At 42.0% G+C, this 25,950-nt stretch overlaps 2 protein-coding genes across 2 annotated transcripts in view; one reads left to right on the top strand and one right to left on the bottom strand.

Moving 5' to 3' along the window:
* The window catches only part of TTC7A (tetratricopeptide repeat domain 7A), a 317,709-nt gene extending 315,112 nt beyond the window's left edge, over nucleotides 1-2,597 (top strand). The window contains exon 21 of the mRNA XM_089529137.1: nucleotides 2,548-2,597. Within this exon, the coding sequence (XP_089385263.1) occupies nucleotides 2,548-2,556 (9 nt within the window). The 3' untranslated portion in view covers nucleotides 2,557-2,597. The remainder of the gene's footprint in view (nucleotides 1-2,547) is intronic.
* A 602-nt stretch (nucleotides 2,598-3,199) lies between these two features.
* Nucleotides 3,200-25,727, bottom strand: STPG4 (sperm-tail PG-rich repeat containing 4). The gene is made up of 7 exons (XM_089528413.1): nucleotides 25,659-25,727; nucleotides 23,285-23,350; nucleotides 20,898-21,164; nucleotides 18,547-18,611; nucleotides 16,728-16,776; nucleotides 3,989-4,093; nucleotides 3,200-3,472 (listed from the first exon to the last, which is right to left on the bottom strand). Exons 1-7 carry the CDS (start codon nucleotides 25,725-25,727, stop codon nucleotides 3,356-3,358), a joined length of 738 nt encoding a protein of 245 aa, XP_089384539.1. The 3' UTR covers nucleotides 3,200-3,355.
* Between the last annotated feature and the right edge of the window lie 223 nt (nucleotides 25,728-25,950).

Below are 25,950 nucleotides of genomic sequence, written 5' to 3'. Positions count from 1 at the left end.
GGGCCTGTCCCTAAATCTTTGATTTTCATGGGTCATCTCCAGTCAAAAAATGAGGGTGCAAATTCTTCATCTTTGCTGTATTCACCTCCAAGCAATGGGAATGAGCTGTGTGCAGATCTTCAGCTCAGCCAGTATATCAGCAGCTTGCTGCAATTAGCAAGGCTTAATTAATTAGTTGCCACAACTTGTAAAGACTTTCCAGGGGAGGTACAGGTTGAATATCCCTTATCCAAAATGCTTGGGACCAGAAGTATTTTGCATTTTTTTAAATTGGCATTTAGAACCAGAATTTGGTATTTTTGGAATACCTGGAACCCAAGACTAAACACAAAATTCATTTATGTTTAATACACACCTTATACACATAGCCTGAAGGTAATTTTATACAATATTTTAAATAATTTTGGACATAAATAATCACAAAGCAAAGCAACCCCCCCCCCCAAAAAAAAAAAAACTTTCCAAGGAAAATCTTTAGGGTCACCAAAAGTTGGAAAGGAGCTAAGGCACACAACAACAACAGCAGCAGAGGAGGAAGAAGAAGAGAAGAAAAGTGAAGGAGAAGAAGAAAGAAGAAAAGGAGGAGAAAGAAGAAGAATAGGAAAAAGAAGAAAAAATAAGAGGAGGAGGAGGAGGAAGAGGGGAAGAAGGAGGAAGAAGACGAGGAGGAAGAGGGGAAGAAGAAGAGGAGAAGGAAGAAGAAGAGGAGGAGGAGGAGAAGGAGAAGAAAGAAAGAGAGGAAGGGGGAGAAAAAGCAGAAGAGGAGGAGGTGAAGGAGGCCCCCAACCCCCCTCCACCGCAGAGAGGCCCATAGGCCTCCCTCTTTGCTCTGTGGCTGCTGCCGTGCCAAAGGCGCAGAAGCAGCCACAGAGGCCCCCAACGCAGTGGAGAGGCCTAGAAGGCCTCTCACCACCGACCACCTCATCTTGCCGCCTTTTGTGCACCCGGCGTGTGTGCGTGCTCTACTAAAGGAGGAAAGGTTCAAGCTCCTCCTCTTCTTGAGGCTGGCCAATTGGGGGCAGGCAGACTGCAGGCCTGCCCTCTGCCAGCACTCACAGGGCCCTGCGCTTTCCCTCACCATTAGGCAAGGGCGAGAGGGAGCCTGGAGCCCTGGCCACCCAGGACAATCAAGTAAGTGGGACGGAACCATGCTGCTTCCTTAAAAACTGTCAATGTCCCGCCTTTTCCCGGGATATGGCTACCCTAGGTTCAAGGGCTCATCCTCTGCTCTGCTCTGCTCTGCATTCATCCTCTGGCTAGAAGCAAATAAACTAGATTAAATTGCTGGAATCCTGTATCACCATCCACATTTTGTAACTTTGGCGGGATACGCACCGCCATATAGTACGTATTGTATATGTACTAGGGTTAGGAAGGGGCAGTGCTTCCGCACCCCCCTAACCCTAGTACGTATACAATACGTACAAGATGGCGGCGCCCCTTCCACATGGGCGCCACCATCTTTACGTACTGGACGCATAGCGTCCAGACGTGTCATGGCGCCTATGACATCGCGAATGCGCCAGCGGCGCCTCGTGACGTCATCAGTGTGCCGCAAAAAGAAGCTCCAAAATGGAGCTTCTTTTTTGCTCCGCGCGGGAGCCGCGCGGTTTGGCTGCTGCAGCTCCCGCGCGGAGCAAATGGCGCCGGCGGGGGAACGCTGCAAAGCGGCGGTTTGTATCCCGCCTTTATGTTTACTTTGGTCCAAAACACACTGCAGAAAGAATCTAGTTTGAGACTGCTTTAACTGCTCTGGCTCAGTGCTAGGGAATTCTGGGAGCTGTAGTTTTGTGAGACATTTAGTCTGCTCTGTCAGAGAACTCTGGTGCAACAATAAACTACAATTCACAGGATTCCCTAGCACTGAGCCAAGACAGTTAAAGCAGTGTTAAATCGGATTATTTCTGCAGTGTGTTTTGGACCTTGACTACACAGCAGAGATGCTAAGAAACCTCATTAGTGAATTGCAAAGATGCATAAAAGGACACTAGGAAGAGTGCCAGATGAGCATTGAGATCAATGCGATGCTCATCAGGACCAATGCAATGCTCATCCCATTGTGCTTCGGTCCTGCTGCACAATGGTCACTTTGCTGGCTTTGCTATGTAGTAATGTTACAGCAGTCCTCTACTGTATATGGAAGTTACAGAACTGCCCACATATGGAGATGTAAGGGTGGTGTAATATCTCTTTAAAGCAAAGCAGCTTTGTATCCAGCTTTAAAATATTTAGTTGGCTGAGGCTCCTGTGTTTGTTAGATGTTGTTCAGAATGTTTGGCTGGAGTTTGTGAAGGAATAAAACTTCATGTCTTTGTGTCTTATCAACTTGTGAATTTGCAAACTGCAACACTAAGTGTATGGTGATATTTTCATTTCACAGCCAGATCTAAAAAGTTTATGTGCAGATTATCTTTTTAAAAAAAATTAACCACACTACAAAATTATGGCCTTTTTGCCAGTCTCCCTAAATAGACCTCACTTTCCTGGAAAATCTACTTAAAAGTTTTCTATATTTTGAATTTTGGCAAATTCTTATTTACTTAACAGAGATTATAAAGAAATAATGAAACATCATGTGGAGAAGGAAGCAACTGAAGATAAAAATAAGCCGAATGTTTTCAGAAAGAAGAGTAAAAGTAAAGCAAAACAAATGATTTTCATCAAAAAGACCAAGAAAATTCTTACATTTTTGTAACAATTATTTTAATAAAAACATCTACATTTTCAGAGTTGTGTAGCTGTGTCTCTAGCTTAGAAGGTGCCATCCTTTAAATGGGTATAAAATATTTTTACCTATCAATGCTGAAAACTCTGAAATGAGAGCAGCATTGGTAAGAATCAATATATTCAAGAGTAGCTCCATTGATTTCTGTGATTCTACAATGGAACAAGCTCCTTGCAGGTAAAATACAGTGCTCAGGTGGACTAGATATGGAAATAGAAAGTCATGGCATATAAAAACAATGCTGCAAACTATCCTTTTTTTCTGAATTCGGGAAAGAATGTAAAATATTTTAAAGTTATTTTGCAGTCTGTATTCTTTTTTCTTCTAATGGAGATCTTGCATCCATTAAAGGTCGCTCTCTTTAAAAATTATTCCCAGGTGAATTCAGCTAAATTGCATCCAGTCCTGCTACAGACAGGAATATATAGGGTGCTAGAAAAACTCCGGAAACTATGTAGAACCACAAAACTTAGGGAATACAATGGTATTGATAGAGAATAAAGGTCAAAAGAACAAAAATGGGCAGCTCAGTATTGAGAAATAGCCAATTAGATGGCAAAAGCTGAGGGACTTTGCTTTTTTTCAGAATCAGTGCCCATAGAATTTAATATACTGACATCACTCCATACTCTAAAACTCTGGAATATTGCTAAAGAAGATTGTGTGCTCCCGTCCCATACTGGCAATGGTTCTGGGTTGTTTTGGAGATTGCCTCGTAGGCCAGTATGTTCCTGGTCCAGGTGTTTTCTGTAGAGAAAAAGAAAGAAGCAGGACAAATAATTGAAGATAGGCTTTCTACAAGGCAAAACAACAGAGCCAGAATGCAGAGGTAAAGTCATACTATGCATTACTTTAAATTTTTATTAATTCAAGGGGATGCATTGTTAGGCTTATTCTGGGAGGTGATTACATTTTTTAACCTATTCTCCCTTCCTCACCATGTCATGTCCTAGATCCCAAAGTATACTCATTCCCTACACAGGGAGATGAAAAAATTGGTATATTGATCCATCTTTGTTACATTAGCTATGTTTTTTTTTTAAATTTCCACCTCAAAGGCAAGAGTCAAGGTCTAAAATATGCCTGAGATAGCCAGGCTTCACATCATCCTTCTATAATTCTGCAGCTCTGTTCCAGAGTTTGTCATAATTATTCAGTGAGTTGCAGTCCAAAAGCATAAATTTTCCAAACTAAGGTCCTGCCCTGTAATGCCAGGTACTAGAAACACATCTTGGGTTGGTTTATTATTCAAGTGATACTCACAGTATGAGATGGCAGCAAACGTGGCACCTTTGACAGGAAGCATGACCGTATAACTATAGGTGGACTTTCTTTTATTTCATATTCACCAGGGCCTGGACCTTCTTTCTAAAATGTAACACAAATATTATTCCTCTAGACGTCCACACAGACACGAACAAGACAATTCTACTGCTGTTATTGTTATCAATTCCATCCCAATTCAATGGTCTTTGTAAAGCTGTCATTTTGCATGGTAGAAAGTCCCTCGTTCACTCTTATAATCTTCTAGTAATATATTAGGAGCCCTGGTGGTGCAGTGGTTAAATGATTATACTGAAGCCATTCACAGCCACAAAGTTGTGAGTTCAATCCCAGGGACTCCAGGGTCCATTCAGCCTCTAAAAGGAGTACCCAGCTTGTTGGGGGCAAATAGCTTACACATTGTAAACCGCTTAGGGAGTGCTTAAGTGCACTGATAAGCAGTATAGAAATGTACTTGCTATTGTGGGAATCCTCTGGGGAAAACTTCTGCCCATAATTTTTGTCTCTAATGTATGATTTCTGGTTAGAAAGACACACTGCAGCTTTGTACATGAAGCAATAAATGCTACCAGCCTGTAAACAAACCTACTAGGCTGCTGGTAAACATCCCACAGTCTGCACTTCATCCCTCCTTTGCCTATCCATTCATTCACCCATAAAACAATTCCACCCACTTCCATTTCCTTCTCACCTATAGCTACCAGGTGCTTAAATACAAGGTTGAAGGAGACAATGCTGGGCTTAGTTAGAGCAATGGTTTGTCCAAACATAGTAACCATTCCTTCTTTGGAACAGGAATTCCAGACTCTCTTTACCAACACGACCTAAGTAGATTTTCTGAACTTGGGGTTTAACTTGGTACAAGGCAGCTTCATAATTTCTCAGTTCTCCAGATACATGTATATGAAGCGTGTGTGACATTCCCAAGATCCTTGTAACTGAAACACTAAAGACTGTTTATTAAGCTATGCCAAATAAATGTCATCTCACAGCGTGAGTCTGGTACAGATCCCTATGTACCATGCAAATTCCATTGAAAGGTTGAGTGTCCCTTGTATATGTTTTGCTCTTTTCACTAGCCTTCTTCAGATTTTTGTAGTTCACATAACAAAGGAGAGAATAAGGCTATGCTCACTGGCACTATTACATCTTCCCATTACTTGCTCTATTTATGTTCCACCCATGTACAATCGAAACGCAGGGAGCCAATGTCCTTTTTTCTTTATCCTGCTGTAGATTTCAGAATTTCTGACCAGTTTGGAAAGACGTGATTTAGACATGATTTTGGAACAAGGCTGAGATGCGACAGATAGACCATATCTACCTACTGTTGGAAGCATTGGTGTACTGCCTGTGTGTGTTTGTGTGTATGTGTGTATGCCCAAATAGGACTATTGACCTAAACTCATTTTAATACTAGCAGAGTGAAAATTCCCACTTGCCCAAACTCACTGGGTGATCTGGGGCAAGTCTTACTATCCCAGCCTCAGAGGAAAGCAGTGAAAAACCTCCTCTGAATAAATCCTGCCAAGATAAGATCACTTTAGGCCCACCATAAGTCGGAAACAAATTGAGGACATATACACCACAACAGCAACCAACAACAACAAGAACTCTGCTGGGTTACACATTTGTGGAGCTGTTGTTCCACCATTTGCAGAGCCAATCCATACCTATTTGTGCAATTGTATTATCCAACTTCACAACTAAAGCTGTCTGGGATATCACCCTTGTATTAATTCCGAAAATTCACAACCAGTGTTGAAATGGACCCTGCACAGGTGCAATACCATAACTATGGATACAGGCCATTGTGTTGTAGAGGAAAATAGTATTTCTTTTCATCAGAAAAATTCTGAGTAATACTGATTGATTCTGACAGGTTTGCATGGCTCTGAAGTAATTACAGGATATCAGCTTTATCTTGCAAAGAGAAACAAACAATGTACGAGTAAAACACAGAGATCATGTGCTGCCTTGATGTTCTGTAATAAAATCATTTACACAGGTCTATCTATTTTCAATCACTTGAAGACACAAGTGGAACCAACTTGTCAAGTAACACTTCTATGCTATTGTTATAAAGCCAAGAAAAATAAATCTATTTATATCTGGTAGATAGGTTAATGTCTATTTTTTTTTCTTGTGTTCATGTGTTAGCATCTGTCAGGTTCTTTTCTGAGCATAAAAATGATACTTTTTAACACATTTGAAATTGTGACATCTCTTGCGAGAAAGCATGTGTGCATTTTTCTTAACCCTGTAGCAATTCTGATTTGTTTTGTCAAGAGGAAAGAAAAGCTGAGGAAGATGGGCTACATACATTTCTCTGAAAATTTCACTTGGACAAAATATAATGACATTTCTTAAGAGTAGATGAAACAGTGTGACAGCATCTATCTGACTTAGAGTCCTCTTGACAAGCCACATAAGCTACATTTTAGCTAAAAATGCCACAGGAAATTTGTTGTTAACTGCTGTCAGGTTGACTTTGACTTATGGCAACCCTATGAATGAGAGACCACCAAGCAACCCTGTCATCAGCAGCCCTGCTCAGGTCTTGCAGATTCAGGGCTGTGGCTTCCTTGACTGAGTCTATCCATCTGGAATGCAGATAGAATTCATAACTGTGTTAGTGTGGAATATCAGTATGGAAAGTGAACTTGTAGTACCTTTTAGACCAGGGGTAGGCAACCTGCGGCCCGGCGAGGCCTTGGGACCGGCCCTAGCCTGGTCCTGCCGCCTATTGCTGCTGGGGCCTTTGGCCTCTCACACGCAGGGGCAAGGGGGGCAATTGTCTATAGACGCCTCAGAAACATGCATTTATATTAACATTTTTTAAAAAAATCAGCAAATTTTTTCATGTGTCCTCCACTTTTTTAAAAAAAGTGTCCACCATTTGAAAATTTTGTCCTACATTTGTCCCAGTTTATTTATTTATTTAATTTTTAAAATTATTTAATTATTTATTTTTTGGCTTCGGCCCCCCAGTTGTCTGAGCAACCCGGCCCCCGGCTCAAAAAGGTTGCCTACCCCTGTTTTAGACCATCTGAGGGGCTGTGCAGACCGCCTCTGTCTTCACTAGATTGGGGCCATGCCAACTGCACACCGCGGCCCCAATCTGGCCTTTCTCCCGCACAAAAAGGAGCCACAAAAAGCGGTTCGTTTTTGTGCCCTGGAAAGTGCACCGAAGCTGCTGGCACTGACGCTCATATCACCCTCTCTCCTTTCCCTCCTACTCCCTTCCTTAGCTTCATCTCACACCCCCACAGTGTGTCCCTTCTTTGCCTGTCTTCACTACTCATTCTCCCTTCCCTCCTACTCCCTTCCCCCACCTTACTTTGCATCCTTGCAATGCATATTTCATTACTTCTTGCACTCTGCTACTATCACTCACTCACCCTCCCTTCCATCCTAACCCTTCTCTTCTCATCTAGCACCCTTGTACTGCAGTCTGCACCTTACCCTTGCTTGTTTTATAGAGCTCATGTCACTCATTCTCCTATCCTTTCTACTCCTTCTCTTCCCTCATCTCATGCCCTCAAATGTGTCACTCCCTTCCCTCTTGCAGTCCACCATTTGCACTGCTCATTCTCATGTCTCTTCTGTTCTGTCCCTTGCCTTACCTCATACTGACAGGAGTGCAGCACTCCTTTGGTTCTTGCATTCCCCAAATAGCATCACTCCCTACTTGAGGTGCCTGTCCTTAACTACTGACAGTGCCCATTTAATTTAAAATGATAAGTGGGCTAATAGTATTTCAACATTTGTTTTTGTTGTTAGCTGCCTTTGAGCTGACCTCAACTCATGGCAACCCTGTGAATGGGACGTCTCCAAGTCCCCCTATCCTCCACCTCTCTGCTCAGGTCCTGCAGGCTCAGGCCTGTGGTCTCCCTGATCAAGCCTATCCATCTGGCTTACAGTCTTCCTCTCTTTCTACTTTCCTCCACCTTTTGCAACATCATCGTCTTTTCTAATGAATCATGCCTTCTCATGATGTGGCCGAAGTACAACAGCCTCAATTTAGTCATCTTGTCTTCTAGGGAGAGTTGAGGTTTGATTTATTCTACGACCTATTCGTTTGTCTTTTTGGCCATCCACAGCATCCTCAACACTCTTCTCCAGTACCACATTGCAAATGAATTAATTTTTTTCCTATCTGCTTTCTTCACTGTCCAACTCTCACATGGTAATGGGAAATATAATGGCTTGGATGATTCTAATTATAGTGTTCAGCTGTATTTCAGCATTCTAGCTTGATATAGTTGGTAAAGCATCATGTTGTACTCCACCTTGAGTTCCATTATTTGGAAAAAGGCAGGATGTAGAGAATGAATATATATATATAAATATATCAGTGTTCTTTCTGTGTCCCTCAGTATTTTTTTACTTGAGGCACATGCCAGCACATCCCTCAAAAGTCTGAGCTCAAACTAGTCACAAACAACAGGCAATTTATTTGTGATAAACAAAGAAGTGCTAAACAAATCCTCAGAGAAACAAAAGTGGAGTGGCCTTGGTCTTTTCACTTGCAAAGCGCACAACTTTAGGCCTCTGGCTGGCTGTTCTTGCTCTGTGGTAGGCAAATGTTAAGATGTCGGTTACAGCTAATATGTCGCAAAATATTGGACAGGAGCTGTATCAATAACTCATTTAAGAAGATGTTGTTTACATGGAATGTCTCTTCTGTCACAGAAGGCCACCTGACACAGGGACGTTAATGAGATCCTTGAGGATTTTCAAATAAAAGGTTAACATATATTTAAAAAACAAAGAATGTCCATGGAGAATTTGCCTTACACAGAATCCTTTCCTGTTCTTTCCAAAGAAATACTGGTCTACTACTGTAAAGATTTCTGCCTTCCCTTCCTGCCTCATATCCTCCATTTTAAGACTCCAGAAGTCCTAACTTGATCAAAGATTTGACATGGTCGACATCCGAATATTAGCAAAGTGTTCGGAAGGACTAGAGGCATTTTAATCCTAAACAACAGCTACAGCAGCAAAGGAGCAGAGCTGTGTTGCTTTAAACAACAAAGTGTTGAAAGCTACATAAGCATAAATTTCTGACAGACAAGGGGAAGGAAAATAAAACAGAATCACAGCTGCAGTTGAAAAATGCAAAACCTGTCAGATTAGATGAGAAATGTAAGAACAACATGGTAAGAGGCATTCTTTTGGAGCTTCAAAAAGTTTGCTCTTTCACTTAAATTGTGCTAGCGTTCTGCCTCCCAGAAGCCCCTAGTCAGCATGGCCAGTAGAAAATGTAATTTTGTCCAAGACCTGTTCAAAATATACTGACTGTACTTCTCCCAAATCCCATTTTCTGCATTTCCCCCTTATCCACTCACACAGTTGAGACTGCCACTCTGCTATTGCCACTAAATTTGCACTTGGAGAAATGAGCCTAAATATCCTAAAGGCACCAGATGCTATCTGATCGTGGAAGCTAAGCACGGTCAACCCTGGGTAGTACTTGGATGGGAAACTGCCAGTGAGTATCAGGTGCTGTTAGGATCTATTTTCAGGGGAAGGAACTGGCAAAACCACCTCTGAGTATTCCTTGCCTTAAGTCTTTCAAGGTGAGAAAGGGTCTGGTGCCTTTGGGGTACTTGGGCCTCACCTGTTCCTTTAGCAACCCCCCCCCCTAACTATATATGCTTACTAGTTATAAATCTTATAGGAATAAACTTAACATGCAGGACTGCACTCGTTCACATATAATCATTTTTATACTTATTGCTATTACTCTAACTGCCAAACCTTGTATTGTAAGCATTGTCCTTTTCTCTTATTCTGTACAGTGCTGCATAATGATGCAATAACAAGAAATAAATAATTACAAGAAACTAGTAATGCAAGTTGTGGGATCCTTCCCCTTCTTCTCCGTGCATGTTTTTTATTGAAAATGCCCGGTACTAGCTCTTTTTTTTTCTTTTTATATCCCTTACCCTCATGGAAATCATACATAGAATAAAAAATTTGGAAAGGGCCCCATGGGCCATATAGTCCAAATCCCTGCTCAATGCAAGATATCCAGCTAAAGCATCCCCAGCATTTCCAACCTAAAAGCTTTAAATATCTAATTTTTTAAAAAACATATAGACTTTGAGGATTGGCAAGATGTATGACAAAAGACAAATATTTGATTTCATTTATGTACATGCCTTGCTCAGATATTATTACTTAAGTCTCCTAGGCACAACATTTGTGTTTTGTGTGCACACATGCAGGCAGAGAGGGAAGCAGGCAAAGTTTCCATAATCCTCAATATCTGTGGTGCTCAAGGTCTTCTGTATAATCCCGACAGTGTTAAAATGACAGCTTTGGTCATGACTGATTTGTCTTTGCAGGAGAATCATATGGTCTGGGCTCCTTTTTCTATGCTTCCAGGATCAAGTCATTTATCAAGATTATGATAGGAGTGACTCATAGGCTCTCCAGCTGATACACTTGCTTAATATTGATGACAAGATCTCGATATTTCCTCATAGCTTCTGCTTCTGAATTCTGTGTATTATTAACTGGAGGCACAGATGCATCAATAATGTCAGTACACTCGTTCTTCATGTCCATATCTGGACAATTGCAATCAACACATCCATCAAGTATGAAACGTGTGACCCTCTACATCTTGTAGACTGAATGCTAAAAGCTCTTATGAAGGCCAGAATTTCTAGTATGGATTCTCTTATTCAAGCAACTTTCTCTCTTTCCTAACTCTTCTTAAGTAATAAGATCTGAGCAAGGCAAAATGTTGTGACAAGCACTTGATATTTGGAAACACAGGTCACCCATGGATCTGACCCTAAAATGATCCTGTATAGATGCCAAGGATTTAAGGGCTGGAACTAGGATTAAATCCAGTGGATTAGCACTGTTGGTGGGTACCCTTATTTCAGAGTTCTCCTCTGCTACAGCAGAAAATAGGACTGTATAGTACTGGCTGTTGCTATTGGTAGTGTACCCTCCAACTTTTCAGAGATGAATATCAGAATGCAAGTGGCCAAGCAGCATGAGAGTATGGCCAAGATGACAAAAGTGATTAAGGAGGAATAACACCAAAGGTAGAAGAGATTGCAGCAGTTTGCTTTTGCCTGAGCCTACTGAGAAAGAGAAGATTCCATCCACACACTCTTCTACACCTGCTAAGTTAACTCAATGCAAACTACTTTTGCACTTTGTGAACTCACTTTGTAGGAAGTGATTTAAGACAAGGACAAAGAAGGAAAATGAGAGGAGGAAAGAGAAACTGGGACATTGTAAAAGCAGCTGAAAAAGTGGGATGACAGACGATGAAACGGGACTGTCTCTGCCAAATGGTAGGCAGTTTCTAGGTTAATTTAGCTTCATATAAATATAAATACAAGGAGCTGGATTTTTATTTGCCTAGACAAAAAAAGGAGTACCTTCTGTTTCCAGGTGAACTTATTGAGCTCAAGGAGCCTGAGCTGGAAAAATCTGAATTGGTATGAGGAACCTTTCATGTCTTGAGGACCACATTTAGTCCTATGCTGCCAGTGCTGATGAGGATATGCCTCAAGATGCCAGCTTTCAAGGCCTGACTCTCACACTCAGGGCTGACTCTACTTAGTTTCCAAGTTCAAGACAGGATCTGGTGTCTTTAGGGTATTTAAGCCCTTCCAGAACTTTGCTAGCTACAAATAAAAGTGTAAAGGTAATTAATTCATTTTCCCCAACAGCTAAGAGATAACCAAGGAAATTACCAGATGGAAGGCCCCTCACGCTAGTAACTAGTTACTGTTTTTTCCTTCCTTAATAGACTTTCTCCATTTATTTAAAAAAACAAACAAACAGAAATGCTAGAAAAACAAGGCTGGCAGATGTCTTGTGAAACCCCTAGAAAAGGAAATTAGGTCGGGCAGCACATAACAGTCTTATCTGGAATCATTCTAAGGGTCTATCTACATTGTAGACATAATGCAGTTTTATACCGATTTAAGTACTGTACCTCCATCCTATGGAATCCAGAGATTTGTAGTTTCACAAGGCCTTTAGCTTTCTCTGTCAAAATGTGCTAGTGCCTCACAAAATTACAAATCCCAGGATTCTGTAGAATGGAGCCATAACATTTAAAATGGTGTCAAACTGCATTATTTCTACAGTGTAGATGCACCCTGAGTTATTGTAAATTAAGGGCAGGTAACTTCATTCCCTCTGTAGTGTAATGGTAACTTTTAATTACTTCTATCTAAATGGTTGGCAAGTATTCAGATGCTGGCTCATGTTGCCCCTTGTGCTTCCCTGTGGATGCTGAAGCAAAGGCAAGATGGACAAGAAGAAAGTGTATTTTGTATCGCAGAGCAGCCGCTTGTAGCATTTTTAAAGTAATTAAAAATGTACCTATTTTAGTTACCTTTCAGAAACTGGAGAGAAAAACTAGGTGGGGAGCTTGGAACTATGACATACTTTAAGAAATAGTGTTTAGAAGGAAAGACCACCAAATGTATTGACTCTGTGACAGTGCTGTCCAACGCATAGGGCCAAGTACTAAGACTTTCTGTTTAGCAGGGATAGTGGCGTTTATCAGACAAGGGAAATTGGAAGTATAATCCAATGGCAATCCAAACGCAATCATGGGGTTTCACGTTATTGTGTGATAGACTACCACACACAATTTCGGGCAATGGCAAGCTATTTTCGGGCAATGCGAAGTCAGTTCAAATGCAATTCGAATCCATGTAAATTTGCTGAAATAGCGAATTCACATGAATGCATTCTGGCCCCACTTTCTTTTCATTCGAAATTAAGATAAATTCCTCCCGTGTGATAAACTCCAATGGTGCCCTCTATCATGCGAACTGTAATACCTTCCTCTTAGTTTTCTGTGGGTTTTTCAGGGTATGTGGCCATGTTCTGGAAGAGTTTATTCCTGACACTTCGCATGCATCTGTGGATAGCATCTTCAGAGAATGTTCCTTGCAGCAATATATTGTTGTGAGCTCATGCCCTATGAGAAAAGACTCAGGGAACTGGGGATGTTTAGTCTGGAGAAGAGAAGGTTAAGAGGTGATATGATAGCCCTGTTTAAATATTTGAAAGGATGGCATATTGAGCAGGGAGCAAGCTTGTTTTCTGCTGCACCAGAGACTAGGACCTGGAGCAATGGATGTAAGCTACAGGAAAAGAGATTCCACCTCAACATTAGGAGGAGCTTCCTGACAGTAAGGGCTGTTTGACAGTGGAACAAACTCCCTCAGAGAGTAGTGGAGTCTCCTTCCTTAGAGGTCTTTAAGCTGGATGGCCATCTGTCAGGTATGCTTTGATTGAGATTTCCTGCATGGCAGAATGGGGTTGGACTGGATGGCCCTTGTGGTCTCTTCCAGCTCTATGATTCTATGATTCTATGAGCTATAGCTGTTGTCAAGGAAAGTATTTTGCAATGATTTGGGTTTCAGTGAGCAACTAAGATCTATTAGCTTGATAGAATGCCTGCTCCTGGTGGAGATGAAAACTACTAGAAGTGGTTTGTTGATATGGATCCATGCAGATATATTTTTAAAAATTTCTCCTTGGGGTTTGGCCACAGAGACAGACATGATGATCAGCTGGACACCAGGTAGTACGTATGGTCCTTCCTTTAAGCAGGAATTCATACATGGGAACCTGCTTATACCTGAGCATATTATGATAACCAGTACAGATAAACATTAATTGAAAATGTCCAAAAACTTAAAACCACAGGAATCTCCAGAAAGCAAACTTGTAGAGAGCCAACAACTATAATCGTTGTATCTGAAGATATCATTCATAGAAATCCACTGAACTCCAGATCCAAGTAGTCTCCCCCTCTCCAGTCCTTCACTACTACACGTGCGTGTGTGTGTGTGGGGGGGGGGGGGCATATATATATATATATATATATATATATATATATATATTCCATGTACCACTGTTTTTTATGGAGCAAATAGCAATTTTTGCTTAATGTCTGATGAGCACTGTATAAATGAAAAATAGCCCTTCAAGTACTATTAGCAACGAATCATAGAAAGGTAGGAGGTGCCTTATACCAGATTAGACCATTGCTTTACCTACATCAGTATTGTCAGCTCTGTCAGTTGGAGTGAGTTTGTTTTCTGCTGCTCCAGAGCCTAAGACACAAACCCATGGATTCATATTAAAAGAAAAATGAGTCCATCTAAACATTAGGAAGAATTTAATGACTATAAGAGATATTCAGCAGTGGAATATACTGCTTCAGAGGGTGATGGATATCCCTTCATTGGAGGTCTTCAAACCAAGATTGCATGGCCATATCTCAGGGTAGATTTGTTTGTATATTCCGGCATGGAAGACGGTTGGACTCTGTGATTCTATGGAAGGCTATAATGTCTCTCCAGGGTATCATGCAGGATTTTCTCCTCATCCTTTTTGGTAGTTACTCATTTCCTCCATCATTTCATAGATGAAAACTGGGACACATGTGGCCAAAGATCATATAGTTAAGCTGGCAAAAGTTATTAATAAGGAAGAATACACAAGTTTGGAGGGGCTGCAGCAGTTTTCTTTGCCTGAGCCTACTGAGAAAGGCAAGACTTTGTCCCCTTCTATTCCCTCCCTAATGGTGAGTTAATTGAGTGCACACTAGTTCTGAACTTTAAACTCACTTTGCAGCAAATGAAGTAAACTCAGGGCAAAGGAGGATGAGAGATAAACTGGGACAATTTAAAAGCGGCTGAAAAAGCGGAATAAACAGAGGATTAAACAGGACTCTCCACACTAAATCAGGACAGTTGGTGGATATGAGTAACCCTCCAAGCTCTAACCAGGCCCAACAATACTTGGATTCCAAAATCAGACAAGATTGGGTATGTTCAGGTTGGTATGGTGGGGTTTTTACAAGTGATCCCCCCCCCAGCAAGGATAAGCAAACCATCTTTTTAAAGTGGGCTTTGTGTTTCCTGATGGAAAGGTTACCCTAACCAAGCAGCTGAGTATCTTTTGTGCCATCGGAAGTACAGTTTTGTGCAGTTGGGTGTACCAAATTTAATGAGTGAGATTGTTTCTTTAAAAAGATAAAGGAAAACAAAGATGAATAGTGTTCTCATTTCAAAACTTCATCAATTTACATTAATAGGCTTAGATCAAGAGTTTGCATCACATAAATGGATGAGCTTGAGATGTGGTAGAGTATTTTGTGGGGGTGGAATGGGGAAGTGCAATTTATATATATATATTTCCTCTCCAAATCCCTCAGCCTCTGCCCGCTACAGCTGAAAACCTGGATGAAGAAAGTGTCGCTTAAAATTCTGCCAGGAAGATCAGTGCCACATCTCCTCCTCCAATGTCCAAAAACTCACATTTCCCCCCTGCTGCAGCCTCCCAACAAGGCTATTTACTTGCAGGAGGAGAGTGGAGGGGCTGTGCTGTTTGTCCAACTATGTGGGCAAAGTATGGGTGTGCCACATAGGGCTCCTAGGAGGTAAAAAAAATCTTTTTCCAAAAAAAAGAGTTCAAGATGTCTCAAATGGCCCCTATGGGGGTTTGGTAGCTCCTGGAGTATACTGGCACCAAAGGTACATCAAATTCCTCCATTATCTCTGCATTCTGGATCAAAACTGGATAGCTGTCTACATATTCTTCCTACTGTGCCATCAGACACTGCTGCTCAGGGACGTAGCCAAGGGGGGGTTCTTGGGGTCCGGACCCCCCCTTCCATTAGAAAAATTAATGGTGTGTGCTGCTGCGCCGCTGCACCCAAGCCCCATTATAATGATGGCACTTAGTCTGGACCCCCCCTTCCTAAAATCCTAGCTACGTCCCTGTGCTGCTGATTGCTCCTTCTGAGGTTGAAAATGAGTTGTCCAGCATCAGTCATATGGCTGGGCACCTTGTTGTAATCTCAGAGGGAGTGACTCACACCAGGGGCAACAGCACCCAGCAGCACAGCAGGACACTGTCCCCAGGATTGGTGTCACCCAGTGCAGCGGGCCAGGGTTGTAGCCAAGGGGGTGACTTCCATGGACTCTGAAGGACTGCTTGTGTCTGGCATAACTGCAGCTGCACTGGAGCCCAAACAAAAGCCACTGTCATGCCCCAGCAGCAGGCACTGTTGGAACGGGCAGTGCTACGGCCTCTGGAGTGCTGTTTGATGTCCATCATGGCTACTGGGCAAGGGAAAAGGGGATGCAATGCCCTTTTGTGCTCACCCAGCAGTTGTGCCAGTCCCACCAGGTGTAGTGCCACAGCCCTGCTCTGGAGTGTCCCTGGTTTGGTCTTCATTCCCTACACATCCCTAAGACACTATGTAAACAGCCACCTGGTCTTGCTCCGGTGTGTCCAGATTTTCATGTAAAATCCAGAGCAAAAGGGAACTCTTTTAAAACTAGTTTAAGGGCAGGATGGCCAGGATTCAATGTGGAAGTGGCCTCATTTTCTGAAAACAGTCTGCATTTGAATGAAGGCTTTGGTCCTGCACTGTGAAGAAAAGTCGCAGGGAAAGCAGGGGAAAACGGGTTCATTTGATCCATGTAGACATGCCCTGAAGCACTCATTAAAGTCCATGAAATATATAAAAATAAAGAAAAAATAAAGAAAAGTCTGTGAAGGAGGTGGGGTGATGGCATGATAAAAATCTTGTCTGAAACCCCTCCAGAAAGCCTAAATATTAAGCTTCAGCTCTTCAAGAAAGATATACTGAAGTGTAGATTTCTTTTCTTCTTTTCCTTCAATCATTAATCAATATGGTACTTACCGGGCCAAAAATGGGAAACCTTTGGACTCCAGATCGAAACATATAATTCCTAGATTTGAGGGGCAAGCAGGTAAAGAACAGAGAGAAGGAAACCATTTCAGTGCTTTTGAAAGATCAGCAGTTTTATCAATAGCTCAGTGTTATAGGACTGTGCCTTTTGATTTTACTAGCTCACTTGTTCAGAGCCAGCTCACTTGTTATTTATTTATTTATTTATTTACTTCTTGTATATTCCACCTGTCTCCCAGCATGGGATTCAACACAGTTTATAACCATTTTAAAATGCAGTACAACTAAAGAAAGCTATATTGTTGTTGTATGCCTGCAAGTCATTTCCAACTTATGGTGATTTTAAGGTAAACCTATTATGATGTTTTCTTGGCATGTTTTGTCAGAGAGGTTGCTATTGCTATCCTTTTAGGCTGAGAGTGTGACTTGCTCAAGGTTACCCAGTGGGTTTCATGGCTGAGCTGGGAATCAAACTCTGGTCTCAACAGTTGTAGTCTAATACTCAAGCTACTATGCCTTGCTGGCTCTCAGGAAAAGGGATTAATACAAAATTTAAAACACAATTAAACTTTCATTTTAAAAATACAAGTTAAAAGCAGTTTTAAAAACATGTTTGAAACATAATAGGGACACAATATGCCCCACTTCTACATTGTCCATATACACTGTATATTGTACATAATGTGAGTTTTGGTCTAAAACCTATAGAAAATGTCAGGTTGAGGAAGGCTAGACTAATCTATACTGCTTATTATATATTGCAGTGTTGCTGGGAAAGGTGTGGATACTACACATAGATCTGCTCCAAAGCTTTAAAGGAAGAAACAACATTACAAGAGAATTACAAGAAACAACATTAACCATAATGTACAACATCATGTATCAAGCATTAATAAAGAAATTAGGTTACCTGTAGTGTGTTATTTTTGTGATAACATGAGCATAACTTTATTCCTTTTCTGAAATATTATCATAATTAGCAACAAATATGCACTAGCCATTGCTTTGCCTTATTACTTTAAGGCTGCTGCCACACTGCAGAATTAATGCAGTTTGACACTGATTTAACTGTCACAGCTCCATCCTATGGAATCCTGGGATTTGTAGTATATTGAGTCACCAGAGCTATCTGACAGAGAAAGCTAAATATCTCACAAAACTACAAATCCCCAAATTCCATAGCACTGAGCCATGGCAATTAAAGCATTAATTCTACAGTGTAAATGCAGCCATGCTTAGAGGACTAAATATGCATTGATGGAGATTTTGAGTGGATTCTTTTCCAAAATCTAAGAAGTTTTCTTACTTTTTCCTCATAACCACACACACACACACACACCACTGCCCAAAAGGGAAGCAAAAACTGACCCCACAAAAAGTTGGTGCAAAAAACACACACAACAACCCGGTATATAATAAGCCAGTTTAAAAAGAATTCTGATGGCAACAAGTTACTTTCTTGGAACTCTTTATATGATGAATTACTTTTCAAAAGTAACTTCCTAAGTTCTTGGTGAAGAAAATACAGCCTACCGTCTTTATCCACAGATTCTTTATCCATGGATTCAACAATCCAGGCTTGAAAGTATGGTATTTTTAAAATATCTAAATTCCAAAAAAGCAAACATTGATTTTGCCATTTTATATAAGGGACACCATTTCACTATGCCTTTGTATTTAACAGGACTGAAACATCAGTGGATTTTGGTATCCACAGGGGGTCCTGGAACCAAACCCCAGTGGATACCAAGGGCCCATTGTAATCTGTACAAGAGTCGAAAATAAGAGCAGCAATAGTCTTTTTACTTACTTGGTTGGATAAGTGGGTACTGGAAGAGGAAAGAGATTATATTGCCCAGGATCTGTGTTTATGTTCTACGGGGAATGAAGAGTACATAATAAAAATGTAAAGAAGTCATTTTACTGTATTACTGATTGCTTAAAATAGATATGTAAGGATTCCCGAGGTAGCAAGCAAATCTACACATGCAACATTTCCTGACAGAATACAAAATAGCAGCAAATATAACTTCAGGAATTCAGAATTCTGTTTTTACATTTATAACAGCAACATCATGTTGTACTGAAATTTGATGAGAGCTTTCTCTTTATGATATTTCTGAGGACTGGCAAAGAGGGAAACTGTTGAATGGAGATGGGAAGGGAATTCTAAAGGAATGACTAAGAAGTCATTCTTGTTGCCATTTTCAATATAGTGGCATTCAGAGCAAGGCCTTCAGAGTAGATTGTACTAATGGGCAGAAAAAGGTAGAGATAGACAGTTGTCGGTTTGTCAGCTTACTTTTTTGAACAACTCCCACAATCCCCTAGCTAGCACGGTCAGTGGTGTGTGGCGGAGGGGATTCTGGGAATGTCATTCAGAAAACTAACTTTTGAAAGCTGTCTTTTGCAGGTACCCTGATTCTGAGCTGTTTAAGTTTTTACAAGCTATCGCTAGCAAGTTGAAATGTGTCCACAAACTGAGATTCTTTAAAAGCTGTCACATTGTACTTCAGTACTTCTTAATTTGAGCTGTTTCCTGGTGATTAATTCTTGCAAAGAGATCAATGCAGCAGTAAGGGCACAATTATTCTCTTTTTGGCTGTTGCTAGAGAAATCAGTTTTATCACCCCTTACAGCACTGTTCTATGCATGTTTTACCAGTGGTGTCACCCCAATGCAATAACTCATGCTGTCACCCCTAGACAGCCTGGCACACACCCCAGTTGCCCCCCTCCACCAGCGCAGCCACCTCAGCCATGGTGGTGGTGGGATGCTACTATTACCCGACAGCCTCTTCTGGGTCTATTGAGTTTCTGGCTGAGTGGGAAAGGGAAGCGACTCTCTTTTTCTGCCCAGCCAGGCTTGGAAGGGGCTGACAAGCAGCAGCAGCACTCCATCCACACCAGCAGCCACAGCTGATGGCACCCTGGCTGGCAGAGGAGAGCTGGCAGAGTGACCGCCCCACCTGGTGTTCACTTCCCTCTGACATGTCACCCGGTGCAGCCCTCATTCCCTGCACCACCACCACCCCAGTGACACCCTTGTGTTTTACCCAGAAATAAGTCCTACAGCATTCTGTGACACTCACTCCACCTACAAAGAAAATGAAGTAGCAGAAAGCTGGAGTGCTAGGAAGAAACTACCTCACTCTAGGCTACAGATGGGGGGGGGGGGGAATCATACTTTTAACTGTTTGCCTCTGTGAACACCCCCATGCAGACAGAAAGCAAACAAAACACTAGTCAGTCTTTCTCCCCAAGATACTAATTTTTGTGCTTCATACATTGCTTTTTTGTATGAGTTTGGAATATTGGCACATGTGACTGTTATAAGGTAAGCTGTGTTGGTGGTATATGGTGTAGAGAAGCATTCCAGCCGTTTTGTTGATGGTCCTTTCACAGTCAGCAGTGGCGTCGTCAGCGAACCACACTGAGTGACACCCAGAAAAGGGATGATACCCAGTTGGGCCCTCCTCTCCCTTGCCGGCTGCTCCATCCCTGGACTTTCTTTCCAAGAAGAAAGCCTGGGGACAGGGGAGCAGGAAGGGTGCACATACATCTTGCCTGCATTTGGTGACGCCATAGTTAGTGTTGCTATTTAAGTGTCTACTGTACACTGACAATCAGCGATGGAACTTGGCTACTACCAACTAATTCTACCAAGACTATCCCTGACCAGTAATCCACTTCTTCCATTGGCTCTGAGACATAGACAAAAATTAGATTTATGCTTTTGTATGTCATTAACAGGATGCCTGTCATAAGATTCCTTCAAAGAAGGGTATGTGGAACTTGAGGCCCTGGAGCCAGATGTTGCTCGCCTGAGGTTCTGATCCACCTCCTCAAGAATTTCCCTATTGGACCATGATACCATCATTTCATAGTTTCCTTATTATTATTATTATTATTATTATTATTTAAAAAACACACCTGTTATTCTATGAGGATGCAGTATGTTTTCTGAGGCTTAGTTATGCAAAGTAAGAGGTGTAAACTAAAATATGCTGATAGTTTCAATCCCTACCACAATGGGAATATGGCTCCCTCAGCAATTAATGAGAAAAGGAATTTGCCTCTCCAGCTACACTTTGTTCCCCACCTTTGCTTTGAATATCTAGATCTTAAGATTAATGTATCTATATTATTAATTTACGTTTACCTTGTCTCTATAGGTTAAACTTATGGGACTTTGCCTTGAAGTGTTCTTAAAAGAGTAAGTTACTCGTCTTTTCTGTGCTAGTTGCACAAATGATGGAGGAAGGTAAGCGCACGTGTCTGGGAGGGTTATATCAGGTAGATGGATCTGCTGGTAGATGGACATTTTCTTTCTGCCTTCGCCTTTAAAATTATATGTTTGATTCACTGGATTCAGCTGAGCATCCTCAAGAAAATCTCTGACTGGGTAAAATCCTGGTATTGGTGTCGGCTGGAGGAAAGAAACATAACATCAAACCCTCTTACGCTATTGACAGACATGGGTCGAGATTGCATCCAGGGTCCCCAGAACTGTTTTTAAGAGAGCAGAGCTCAACATTGGCCAGCAGGTTGTTACTGATTTTGCCTATTCACAGGTACTTTCAGGGGAGGGGGATCAGATGTCTTCTTTTTCCATGACGCGCCCTACATCTCATCCTTCTGTCCAGGAGGAATTTCAATGTCTCCTCCATTTTGAGCATGACTAAGAAGCATGAATTTATATTTCTATGAGTGTTCTATGATTGATGATGCCTAAGGAGGCTCAACTACATAGATGTCTTGGTGATCCAATGTGCTGATTATTTCGGAGGTGTTCAGTCCCTCCTAATCTAGTCTTAAGGGGCTGTATGATTCTGTGATTCTATGATAATGTCCCCATTTCGGTGGGAGGCAAAAGATGGATGCAAGTTTTCTTTTAACTTAAAAATGTTTAGTAGAAACTTTAATCAAAGAGTGGTCTTCTGTCAGTGTAGTTATTATCTGCATTGTTGTGGAGCAGAAATTTCCTGTATCTGACCCGCCAGTACAAGACACAAACAGTAATGACATATTTACATGTGAAAAATCAAGCTGTGTTACATCATCCTGAGAATTGTGCAGTGTTGTGGTGAAGCCAGAATTCAGGGTGTCAGAGAACAAGGACTATTTTATTTTATTTTGCAAGGATGACTTTGTCACCTACCATCCCATCATCGCGATGCCTCTCAGACTCCTTTTGTGTTTACCTGAATACAACAGAGTACCTAACAAGGGGGAAAGTATTTGTCCTAGCAACAATATACAGTTGCCCCCTCCATATTTGCAGGGGTTAAGGGCACAGCCTCTCCCCCCCCCCCCATGAAAGTGGAAAAGCTGCAAACATAAATATAAATAAAAATCATAAATGGTATTTATTTTAGCCTGAGAGAACACTTCTCTAGGAATCTCTAGGTCCTCCAATGTGACTTTATGGCCATCTTCCAGTAGAACTTGACCCTAGAATCCTACTGGAGGACCTAGAAATTCCTAGAGAGAACATAATAGTATAATCTGTGAATCATCAAATAAACAAAAGGGAAACCAGCAAATAAGAGGGGATCAACTGTACTGCTGAGAATGATCACTCTTGTAATACCATGTATCTTGATGGGGCTTGGTTTTGTATGGGGAACCTAGACCCATTAGTTTTACAAAAGACTTGCCCCTGATGGAGAGAAAAACTATCAAAACCTGTCGTTCATATCAATCAAGATATCTACTTGATTTTTTAAATTAATTAATTAATCTATCTGCTATGAGTATGGCAATGGGATATTTCATGTTGAGTGCACATGCTTCAACGTTTACTACTACACAATTGCAGATACACATCAGTGGAAATCAACAGGGAGGGAGAATAGGACAAGGGGTTCAGGACACTCTTGGGTGATTGCACCTAAGGCCTTAGAAAGCCAGAGGTTATATATTCCTATTAAATTAACTAAATCAATGCATGCAATCAAAAACTTTCAGGTTGCTGTTCAGGAATGAAAACATTCAAACATTTGGGATATAGTGAAAAATTCCATCCTGTTTGCAGAGGTATAATTGGTCTTTGACAAACTACATTTTGTTCTCACTACAGTTACATATGTAACACAAGAGTCCGCTTTAGAAAAGTGTCTCATTTCAACAAACATTCCAATAAACAGAATGCATTGTGTTGAGACCTCAAGACTGGCAGACCACCTGGTTGGCAAACCTGCAGCATCTCTTCTCTTCTCCAGGTTAAGCACACCCAGCTGCCTAAACTGCTCCTCATAGGACATGGTCTCCAGACTTTTCACTATTTTGGCTACCCTCCTCTGAACATGCTCCACATTCCAGTAACACATTTGCAGAAGAGGGTTGAATACACAAAAATCTATGCTAAAATAAAACCGTTAGTCTTAAAGATGCCACTGGATTCATTTTTGTCCCTTCCTTATTATTCTAAATTAAAGCTGAAGGCCATACTCTACAATTGGGCACTCCCTCCACAGATTGGTTATTGTATTGTTTCTACTTTTGTGATGCAAAGCTAAAAATAACTAAATGAACAATTATACTTACTCTTAATGATTCCCTCCACCATCCATCTCTTTTCAGTTCAGTTAGTTCTTTGCCTTTGTCCGTTCCCTTCAAAGAAACCCAGATTAGACACTCAGCACTTATACCATTTCAAAGTAGTCCTTTTGAAGCACTGATTGATGCAAACATGTAATATACATATGAAACACGCAAAGCCTCTCACATGTTATGAAGTATAAAAACTAAATGTATATGCATTTAAAAGACTATCCTCCACTACAACTAGCTGCCCAAGGTTTAACATAAGCTCGGGGGGCCGCTCTTTTGTGGTGCATCAGAGTTGCATGGCCTGTAGAGCTATTCACATATGGCAGATGTTTCTTGCCAATGAAACTCCATTTGTGGAATCTCCTTCTCTTAGACAACATGGCCACGTTTCTAGAACAGTGACTAAGAGGCTGTACAGACAGCCCGTAAAGGGTGTCTGTATGCCGCCCCTAGCAGCGCTGGGTTGTATGCCGCCCCTAGAACCACCCCTAGAACTGCATGCCATGCCCCCAACCCGGTGCAAAAAACTCCCACAAATGGTGGGTTATTTTTCTGCCTCAGAAAGGGTGTCATAGCCATGGCAGCATGGCTTTTTGATGCCCTTTTTCCACTGCATCATCTAAATGCAGCACCAGAGCCATGCCATGATGCCACACGCCATCTAGACACGCCGTGCAGCATCATGGTGCAAAGGAGGCGGAGCCACGGCATCCAGCATGCAGACACTATACCGTGGCTCTGCCTAAAGGCCGACACAAAGTGCTGGTCTGTATTATCCAGTAGTTATTTAATTACCTATGGCGGGATACAGACCCCAAAAGCGGGCGGTCTCCCGCCGCCCTAGTTTGGTCCATGAGGAAGCTGCAGCATCCTGACCGCTGGGCTTCCTCGTGGAGCACAAAGAACGCTTAAAAATTGGGTTCTTTATGTGGCACCATTGTGATGACGCAAGTGCGCCAACGACGCACTTGCAGCATCACAATGGCGCTGGGACATGCGGATGCTAAGCATCTGCCAGGTCAAAATGGCAGCACCCATGTGTACTGGGTGCCGCCGTTTTGACGTACAGATTACGTACTAGGGTTGCGGGGCGTATATAAGCAGCGCCCCTAGTATGTATGCAGGCCGGTGCTTTCGCCAGTCTGTACAGCACCTTAGTTACATAGTTAACTAGCATCTCCTGACCCAGCCATCCCAGTCCTGATTTACTGGGCAGCAGCAAGCAACAGGAATCTCCTCTTATCAGTCAAGACACAGCAGATGGATGTCTCCATCCCTTCCAGCAAGTAATCTCTACTGCAATAGTTAGAAGCAGGATGCCTGTCACTGGAGATTGTTCGGGGGGGGGGGGGGGATGTATATCTACTGTTTCACAGTCAATGAGACCCTCATTTATTGTAGCATGGCTGCCCAGTAAGTGGAGTTTGGGGGACCTCCACAAACCTTACATATTCCCTACACTATTGAATTCATAGAGATTATGAATAAAACAAATCACAGGTGTGTGAGTCTAGGTTACAGATTCATACCTGCAATTGTGAATTCCAGCAACATTGTCACTTACTCTGTTTTTTCAAGTACAGTAAGAAATGTGTTTATTTGAGGAATAATGAAGTCTTTGAGTAGACTTCTCTTGCTGTCTTATTGCTTTACACTTTTGGTGTATTATTTTAACTATTTGTAATCCATGGTTTAATGTCTCTTTATGTAGACTGTTAGATATTGTGAGCATCTATGAAGAAGTGTGGGAAATAAATAGGTTGAATACAGTGGGCTCACTCTGTGTGTGTGTGTGTGTGTGTGTGTGTGTGTGTGTGTACATGCACATGTATTGGCAGGCTAGCAATCTGCAGATTTGACCATCTGCGGATCATCATGCCCCATATTATTCAATGGCAGTATGTGGATGTGGATGTGCTGAAGTGGATACACAGAGATCACAGCCCGTTGAATAATATGGGCTGTGACCATTCCCATTTTTTCAGTGTCCACAGGAGCCCACAGAACTGATGGGTCCACTTTATAGAGATTTCTTGTGGCTTTGGAGGATTTCTGCCATATGCATAGAATGTGTGTACCCTAAAAGGCTATCCATTACCATTTAATGGAAGTAGTAGCTCTGAGTATCCAAAAGAGTAAAAGGAAGGACCAAAGGGACTGGGAAGTCTGATGGTGTAGGTAGAACATGAGTAAAATATAGTTCTATACTGTGTTGTCTTGCTCCTCTGTGCGCTGAAAGATTATCTACTTACAGTAGCCACTTCTGCAGCACTTCAAAAGATGATAGCATAGCTGGTAGGGTATTTTGGGAGTTGTAGTCTAGAGCAGGGGTCGGCAACCCACGGCCCGCGGGCCACATGCGGCCCACCGAGCCATTGGGACCGGCCCCTGCTCGATCCTGCTGCCGATGGCCGCCGCCAAAGGCCCCGCGGGGCATTTGGCCTCTCGCAGAAGTGCGCGGGGCCTTTGGTGGCGGGCAAGGGGGCCTTGGGCCTCTCACGCAGCTGCGCGGGAAGGAGGAGGGAGGAAGGAAGGAAGAGGAGGAGGAGGGAGGAAGGAGCAGGAGGAGGAGGGGGAAGAAGGCGGAGGAAGAGGAAGAAGAAGAAGAGGAGCAGGAGGAGGAGGAGGAGGATGGTGATGGTGATACTGATAAGAGCCAG

This window comes from Sceloporus occidentalis, unplaced genomic scaffold (genome assembly GCF_023333645.1).
Source record: "Sceloporus occidentalis isolate IW3139 unplaced genomic scaffold, rSceOcc1.0.p SCAF_6, whole genome shotgun sequence".
NCBI lineage: Eukaryota > Metazoa > Chordata > Lepidosauria > Squamata > Phrynosomatidae > Sceloporus > Sceloporus occidentalis.
Note: the sequence above shows the minus strand (reverse complement) of the source record. Positions and strands in the feature narration are given on the sequence as shown.